The sequence below is a fragment of the Manacus candei genome, unplaced genomic scaffold, assembly GCF_025592945.1.
Source record: "Manacus candei isolate 608988 ecotype Guabito, Panama unplaced genomic scaffold, ASM2559294v1 h1tg000289l, whole genome shotgun sequence".
In the NCBI taxonomy this organism is placed as follows: Eukaryota; Metazoa; Chordata; class Aves; order Passeriformes; family Pipridae; genus Manacus; species Manacus candei.
In genome coordinates this window covers 22,501-30,000 of record NW_026138337.1, presented here as the reverse complement: position 1 = coordinate 30,000, position 7,500 = coordinate 22,501, and the positions used below count along the sequence as shown (strand labels likewise).

Here is a 7,500-nt window from a genome sequence, read left to right as displayed (position 1 = left end):
GAGCACCGCCGCCCGGCTCGGCCCGGTAGCGGGTAGACCTGTTCCCGCCGTCGAGCGGACTTGGAGCCGGGGCGCCGCCGTCCGGCCCGGTGGTGGGTAGACCTGTTCCCGTCGGCGAGCGGATTTGGAACCGGGGCGCCGCCGTCCGGCCCGGCCCGGTGGCGGGTAGACCTGTTCCCGCCGTCGAGCGGACTTGGAGCCGCGGCGCCGCCGCCCGGCCCGGCCCGGTGGCGGGTAGACCTGTTCGCGTCGGCGAGCGGACTTGGAGCCGGAGCGCCGCCGCCCGGCTCGGCCCGGAAGCGGGTAGACCTGTTCGCGTCGGCGAGCGGACTTGGAGCCGGAGCGCCGCCGCCCGGCTCGGCCCGGAAGCGGGTAGACCTGTTCGCGTCGGCGAGCGGACTTGGAGCCGGAGCGCCGCCGCCCGGCTCGGCCCGGAAGCGGGTAGACCTGTTCCCGTCGGCGAGCGGACTTGGAACCGTGGCGCCGCCGCCCGGCCCGGCCCGGTGGCGGGTAGACCTGTTCCCGTCGGCGAGCGGACTTGGAGCCGCGGCGCCGCCGCCCGGCCCGGCCCGGTGGCGGGTAGACCTGTTCGCGTCGGCGAGCGGACTTGGAGCCGGAGCGCCGCCGCCCGGCTCGGCCCGGAAGCGGGTAGACCTGTTCCCGTCGGCGAGCGGACTTGGAACCGTGGCGCCGCCGTCCGGCCCGGCCCGGTGGCGGGTAGACCTGTTCCCGCCGTCGAGCGGACTTGGAGCCGCGGCGCCGCCGCCCGGCCCGGCCCGGTGGCGGGTAGACCTGTTCGCGTCGGCGAGCGGACTTGGAGCCGGAGCGCCGCCGCCCGGCTCGGCCCGGAAGCGGGTAGACCTGTTCGCGTCGGCGAGCGGACTTGGAGCCGGAGCGCCGCCGCCCGGCTCGGCCCGGAAGCGGGTAGACCTGTTCGCGTCGGCGAGCGGACTTGGAGCCGGAGCGCCGCCGCCCGGCTCGGCCCGGAAGCGGGTAGACCTGTTCCCGTCGGCGAGCGGACTTGGAACCGTGGCGCCGCCGCCCGGCCCGGCCCGGTGGCGGGTAGACCTGTTCCCGTCGGCGAGCGGACTTGGAACCGTGGCGCCGCCGCCCGGCCCGGCCCGGTGGCGTGTAGACCTGTTCCCGCCGTCGAGCGGACTTGGAGCCGCGGCGCCGCCGCCCGGCCCGGCCCGGTGGCGGGTAGACCTGTTCCCGCCGTCGAGCGGACTTGGAGCCGGGGCGCCGCCGGCCTGGTCCGGTGGCAGGTAGACCTGTTCCCGTCGGCGAGCGGACTTTAAGCCGGGGCGCCGCCGCCCGGCTCGGCCCGGTGGCGGGTAGACCTGTTCCCGCCGGCGAGCGGACTTGGAGCCGGAGCGCCGCCACCCGGCCCGGTGGTGGGTAGACCTGTTCGCGTCGGCGAGCGGACTTGGAGCCGGGGCGCCGCCGCCCGGCTCGGCCCGGAAGCGGGTAGACCTGTTCCCGTCGGCGAGCGGACTTGGAACCGTGGCGCCGCCGCCAGGCCCGCCCCGGTGGCGGGTAGACCTGTTCCCGCCGTCGAGCGGACTTGGAGCCGCGGCGCCGCCGCCCGGCCCGGCCCGGTGGCGGGTAGACCTGTTCCCGCCGTCGAGCGGACTTGGAGCCGGGGCGCCGCCGGCCTGGTCCGGTGGCAGGTAGACCTGTTCCCGTCGGCGAGCGGACTTAGAGCCTGAGCGCCGCGGCTCGGCCCGGTAGCGGGTAGACCTGTTCCCGCCGGCGAGCGGACTTGGACCCGGAGCGCCGCCGCCCGGCCCGGCCCGGTGGCGGGTAGACCTGTTCCCGCCGTCGAGCGGACTTGGAGCCGGGGCGCCGCCGGCCTGGTCCCGTCCTGCCCGGTGGTGGGTAGACCTGTTCCCGTCGGCGAGCGCACTTGGAGCCGGAGCGCCGCCGCCCGGCTCGGCCCGGAAGCGGGTAGACCTGTTCGCGTCGGCGAGCGGACTTGGAGCCGGAGCACCGCCGCCCGGCTCGGCCCGGTAGCGGGTAGACCTGTTCCCGTCGGCGAGCGGACTTGGAACCGGGGCGCCGCCGTCCGGCCCGGTGGCGGGTAGACCTGTTCCCGCCGGCGAGCGGACTTGGAGCCGGGGCGCCGCCGTCCGGCCCGGTGGTGGGTAGACCTGTTCCCGTCGGCGAGCGGACTTGGAACCGGGGCGCCGCCGTCCGGCCCGGCCCGGTGGCGGGTAGACCTGTTCCCGCCGTCGAGCGGACTTGGAGCCGCGGCGCCGCCGCCCGGCCCGGCCCGGTGGCGGGTAGACCTGTTCCCGCCGTCGAGCGGACTTGGAGCCGGAGCGCCGCCGCCCGGCTCGGCCCGGAGGCGGGTAGACCTGTTCGCGTCGGCGAGCGCACTTGGAGCCGGAGCGCCGCCGCCCGGCTCGGCCCGGAAGCGGGTAGACCTGTTCGCGTCGGCGAGCGGACTTGGAGCCGGGGCGCCGCCGCCCGGCTCGGCCCGGAAGCGGGTAGACCTGTTCCCGTCGGCGAGCGGACTTGGAACCGTGGCGCCGCCGCCCGGCCCGGCCCGGTGGCGGGTAGACCTGTTCCCGCCGTCGAGCGGACTTGGAGCCGCGGCGCCGCCGCCCGGCCCGGCCCGGTGGCGGGTAGACCTGTTCCCGCCGTCGAGCGGACTTGGAGCCGGGGCGCCGCCGGCCTGGTCCGGTGGCAGGTAGACCTGTTCCCGTCGGCGAGCGGACTTTAAGCCGGGGCGCCGCCGCCCGGCTCGGCCCGGTGGCGGGTAGACCTGTTCCCGCCGGCGAGCGGACTTGGAGCCGGAGCGCCGCCACCCGGCCCGGTGGTGGGTAGACCTGTTCCCGTCGGCGAGCGCACTTGGAGCCGGAGCGCCGCCGCCCGGCTCGGCCCGGAAGCGGGTAGACCTGTTCGCGTCGGCGAGCGGACTTGGAGCCGGGGCGCCGCCGCCCGGCTCGGCCCGGAAGCGGGTAGACCTGTTCCCGTCGGCGAGCGGACTTGGAGCCGGAGCGCCGCCGCCCGGCTCGGCCCGGAAGCGGGTAGACCTGTTCGCGTCGGCGAGCGGACTTGGAGCCGCGGCGCCGCCGCCCGGCCCGGCCCGGTGGCGGGTAGACCTGTTCCCGCCGACGAGCGGACTTGGAGCCGGAGCGCCGCCGCCCGGCTCGGCCCGGTGGCGGGTAGACCTGTTCCCGCCGGCGAGCGGACTTGGAGCCGGGGCGCCGCCGTCCGGCCCGGTGGTGGGTAGACCTGTTCCCGTCGGCGAGCGGACTTGGAACCGGGGCGCCGCCGCCCGACTCGGCCCGGTGGCGGGTAGACCTGTTCCCGCCGGCGAGCGGACTTGGAGCCGGAGCGCCGCCGCCCGGCCCGGCCCGGCGGCGGGTAGACCTGTTTGCGGCCGGTGCTCGGAGCGTGGCACCGAATTCGCGGATCGAGCGGACGGCGTGCAGCCGCTAAATCCGTCGATTGGCGCGCCGGCGTGCCCTTCCGACCCCGCCCTGACCTCCCGGATTTCCCACAGTTCTTTGCGAGTCCTTCCAGCGGGCATGCTCCGTCGAGTACTCTCTCGGGGGTCTTGTTGCGGAGACTCCATCTCCCGTGGCCCTTTGCGGCAGACTTGCTCTCCGGCGTAAAGGCTTTCCCCTGCCCCGAGGGTGAAAGAAGAGACGTTCTCTGCGGGGCGGGGAAGCGGGGGGAGTAACTGGGACTCTCTTTAGGCGGCGCGGCTGCGGCCGACCGGGCTCGGCCGCCTCGGCGCCGCCGGGAAGAGCCGGTGTCCGAGCCTAGCGGCTAGAGCCGGTCTCGGGGCTTAGCGCTGCGGTTTCTGGCCGGCGCTCCGAGCGTAGCAGCCTTTCCCCTGCCCCGAGGGTGAAAGAAGAGACGCTCTCTGCGGGGCGGGGAAGCGGGGGGAGTAACTGGGATTCTCTTTAGGCGGCGCGGCTGCGGCCGACCGGGCTCGGCCGCCTCGGCGCCGCCGGGAAGAGCCGGTGTCCGAGCCTAGCGGCTAGAGCCGGTCTCGGGGCTTAGCGCTGCGGTTTCTGGCCGGCGCTCCGAGCGTAGCAGCCTTTCCCCTGCCCCGAGGGTGAAAGAAGAGACGCTCTCTGCGGGGCGGGGAAGCGGGGGGAGTAACTGGGATTCTCTTTAGGCGGCGCGGCTGCGGCCGACCGGGCTCGGCCGCCTCGGCGCCGCCGGGAAGAGCCGGTGTCCGAGCCTAGCGGCTAGAGCCGGTCTCGGGGCTTAGCGCTGCGGTTTCTGCCCGGCGCTCCGAGCGTAGCAGCCTTTCCCCTGCCCCGAGGGTGAAAGAAGAGACGTTCTCTGCGGGGCGGGGAAACGGGGGGAGTAACTGGGCCTCTGCCTGGGTGGCAGGGCTGCCGCCGCCTCGGCTCGGCCGCAGAGGTGCGCAGCGGGTAGAGTCGCCGTCCGTGCCCAGCGGGTAGAGCCCTCGTCCGAAGCCGGCGGGTAGAGCCGGTGTCCCGGGGCAGCGGGTAGACCTGTTTTCCGGGCTCGTCGGCTCGACGCGCTCTCCGAGTCGGGCGGCTCGAGCGGGTTCCAAGCGCTTAGCCGAGGCCCTCGGCGGACGCCGAGGCGCCACCGTTTCTGCCCGGGGCTCCGAGTGGGAAAGAAAGGGCGTTGTCTGCGGCGTGGGTAAAAAGGGGGAGTAGCTGGGACTCTCTTAAGGTGGCAGGGCGGCGGCCGACTGGGCTCGGCGGCGGGGGTGCCGGCGGGTAGAGTTGCGTTCCGAGCCCGACGGGTAGACGTGGTGTCCGACTCCGGCGGGTAGACCTTTTGTCCGAGCCCGGCGGGTAGACCTGTTGTCCGTGCCCGGCGGGTAGACCTGGTGTCCGAGTCGGGCTGGTAGACCTGGTGTCCGAGCTGGGCGGGTAGACCTTTTGTCCGAGCCCGGCGGGTAGACCTGGTGTCCGAGCCCGGCGGGTAGACCTGGTGTCCGAGCCCGGCGGGTAGACCTTTTGTCCGAGCCCGGCGGGTAGACCTGTTGTCCGAGCTGGGCGGGTAGACCTTTTGTCCGAGCTCGGCGGGTAGACCTGTTGTCCGAGCCGGGCGGGTAGACCTGGTGTCCGAGTCGGGCGGGTAGACCTTTTGTCCGAGCCCGGCGGGTAGACCTGTTGTCCGTGCCCGGCGGGTAGAGCTGGTGTCCGAGTCGGGCGGGTAGACCTGGTGTCCGAGCCCGGCGGGTAGACCTGGTGTCCATGCTGGGCGGGTAGACCTGGTGTCCGAGCCCGGCGGGTAGACCTGGTGTCCGAACCGGGCGGGTAGACCTTTTGTCCGAGCCCGGCGGGTAGACCTGGTGTCCGAACCGGGCGGGTAGACCTTTTGTCCGAGCCCGGCGGGTAGACCTGGTGTCCGAGCCCGGCGGGAAGACCTGTTGTCCGAGCTCGGCGGGTAGACCTGGTGTCCGAGCCGGGCGGGTAGACCTGGTGTCCGAGCCCGGCGGGTAGACCTTTTGTCCGAGCCCGGCGGGTAGACCTGTTGTCCGAGCTGGGCGGGTAGACCTTTTGTCCGAGCTCGGCGGGTAGACCTGTTGTCCGAGCCGGGCGGGTAGACCTGGTGTCCGAGCCCGGCGGGTAGACCTGTTGTCCATGCTGGGCGGGTAGACCTGGTGTCCGAGTCGGGCGGGTAGACCTTTTGTCCGAGCCCGGCGGGTAGACCTTTTGTCCGAGCCCGGCGGGTAGACCTGTTGTCCGTGCCCGGCGGGTAGACCTGGTGTCCGAGTCGGGCGGGTAGACCTGGTGTCCGAGCCCGGCGGGTAGACCTGGTGTCCATGCTGGGCGGGTAGACCTGGTGTCCGAGCCCGGCGGGTAGACCTGGTGTCCGAACCGGGCGGGTAGACCTTTTGTCCGAGCCCGGCGGGTAGACCTGGTGTCCGAACCGGGCGGGTAGACCTTTTGTCCGAGCCCGGCGGGTAGACCTGGTGTCCGAGCCCGGTGGGAAGACCTGTTGTCCGAGCTCGGCGGGTAGACCTGGTGTCCGAGCCGGGCGGGTAGACCTGGTGCCCGAGCCCGGCGGGTAGACCTGTTGTCCATGCGTGGCGGGTAGACCTGGTGTCCGAGTCGGGCGGGTAGACCCTGTGCGCGAGCCGGGTGGGTAGACCTGTTGCCTAAACCCGGCGGGTAGACGTGTTGTCCGTGCCGTGCGGGTAGACCTGGTGTCCGACTCGGGCGGGTAGGCCTGGTGTCCGAACCCGGCGGGTAGACCGGTGTTCCGTGCCGTGCGGGTAGACCTGTTGTCCGAACCCGGTGGGTAGACCTGCTGTCCGAGCCCGGCGGGTAGACCGGTGTTCCGTGCTCGGCGGGTAGACCTGGTGTCCGAGTCGGGCGGGTAGACCTGGTGTCCGAGCCCGGCGGGTAGACCTTTTGTCGGGACCCGGCGGGTAGACCTTTTGTCCGAGCCCGGCGGGTAGACCTGGTGTCCGAGCCCGGCGGGTAGACCTGTTGTCCGTGCTCGGCGGGTAGACCTGTTGTCCCGGTTTTTGGGGTCGACCCGTTTCCCCAGTCGAGCGGGGCCGAGCGGCCTCGTGCCCCGCCGGATGCTGGCGAGCATCAGGTCTACCCGGTTCCGGGGCTGGCGAGCATCAGGTCTACCCGGTTCCGGGACCGGCCGATCCGGCCGCCGCGGCCGCAGACGCCGGCCTGCGCCCCGCCGGCGTCCCGGCTCCGGGCCACCAGGTCTACCCGGCTCCGGCGGGACTTAGGCGCCTGGCGGCATTTTCGGGGTAGACGTGTTGTCGCGGCCGGCCCCGGAAGTCGGCCAAGGGGTCGCTGTCGGGCGCCGCCTCCAGTTAGGTCGAGGTGAGAGGCGGCCTGCTCTCGCGCGCCTCCCCGCTGAGGAGCCTCGAGCCGCTTTGGCGACCCGGCCGGGCCAGGACGCGTCTGTCCGTACTATGGGCAGGGGTTGTCTAGCAGCGCGGGTTCCGAGGGCCCCTTTTCTTCCGCGTCTGCTGCCGAGCGCGGCCTTCGGCGCGTGCCACGGGCCGGCCAACCCCACGAGCGGCAGGAAGGCCGGCGAGAAAGCCGCGGGGCACTCGGCCGGCTTCCTGGGGCGGGTCCGATGACGGGAAAGGAAGACGAGAGCCGAGCGCGAAAGCGCAGCCAAGGGAGTTGCGGGACTGGGACGGCCGAGGGGGGCCCGCGGGGGCCCAGCAGCGTCCAGCCCGAGCCGGTGGCGGCTGCCGGCTCCCCGAGGGCCCCGGGCGAAGGCGGTGGTGTGCGAGGGCGGCGAGGCGTCGTCGTCTCGTCCTTCCCATGCGCCGGCCCTAAGCCGGCGCCCGTCGTGCGGTGGCGGCGGGCATTGTTGCGGGCAGTTGGCGGCCGGGGCTGGAAGGGTGGAGCCCGCGTGGGCTTCTTTTGCCCGGCCGCCTCCCGAGAGCCCCGAAGATGGTCCGGGCCTGGGTGGCGGCGCCCTGTCCTCGGCTGACGGCGGCAGCGGTGCCGGCGGCGTGCCGGGGACTGGCGGTGGGCGTGCGGCCTTGCCTGGGCCCGGTCGGTTGCCGGA

General features: G+C 73.8%; 2 protein-coding genes across 4 annotated transcripts in view; both read right to left on the bottom strand.

Moving 5' to 3' along the window:
- Positions 1-7,500, bottom strand: part of LOC127464872 (collagen alpha-1(I) chain-like) — a 28,392-nt gene that overhangs the window by 2,998 nt on the left and 17,894 nt on the right. Inside the window, exons 10-15 of the mRNA XM_051775325.1 lie at positions 2,970-3,038; positions 2,023-2,150; positions 1,405-1,473; positions 793-999; positions 586-654; positions 241-447 (exon numbers count right to left, since the gene is read on the bottom strand). Of these exons, the coding sequence (XP_051631285.1) occupies positions 241-447; positions 586-654; positions 793-999; positions 1,405-1,473; positions 2,023-2,150; positions 2,970-3,038 (749 nt within the window). The remainder of the gene's footprint in view (positions 1-240; positions 448-585; positions 655-792; positions 1,000-1,404; positions 1,474-2,022; positions 2,151-2,969; positions 3,039-7,500) is intronic.
- LOC127464875 (serine/arginine repetitive matrix protein 1-like) lies at positions 4,228-5,787 on the bottom strand. 3 transcript variants are annotated; one of them, XM_051775330.1, is made up of 3 exons: positions 5,762-5,787; positions 5,112-5,293; positions 4,228-5,033 (listed from the first exon to the last, which is right to left on the bottom strand). In XM_051775330.1, exons 1-3 carry the CDS (start codon positions 5,770-5,772, stop codon positions 4,228-4,230), a joined length of 999 nt encoding a protein of 332 aa, XP_051631290.1. In that variant the 5' UTR covers positions 5,773-5,787. The 3 variants fall into 3 exon arrangements, with proteins under 3 accessions (XP_051631290.1, XP_051631289.1, XP_051631291.1); XM_051775329.1 differs by having other exon boundaries at positions 5,112-5,189; positions 5,580-5,772; XM_051775331.1 differs by lacking the exons at positions 5,112-5,293; positions 5,762-5,787 and adding an exon at positions 5,450-5,590 and having other exon boundaries at positions 4,228-5,007.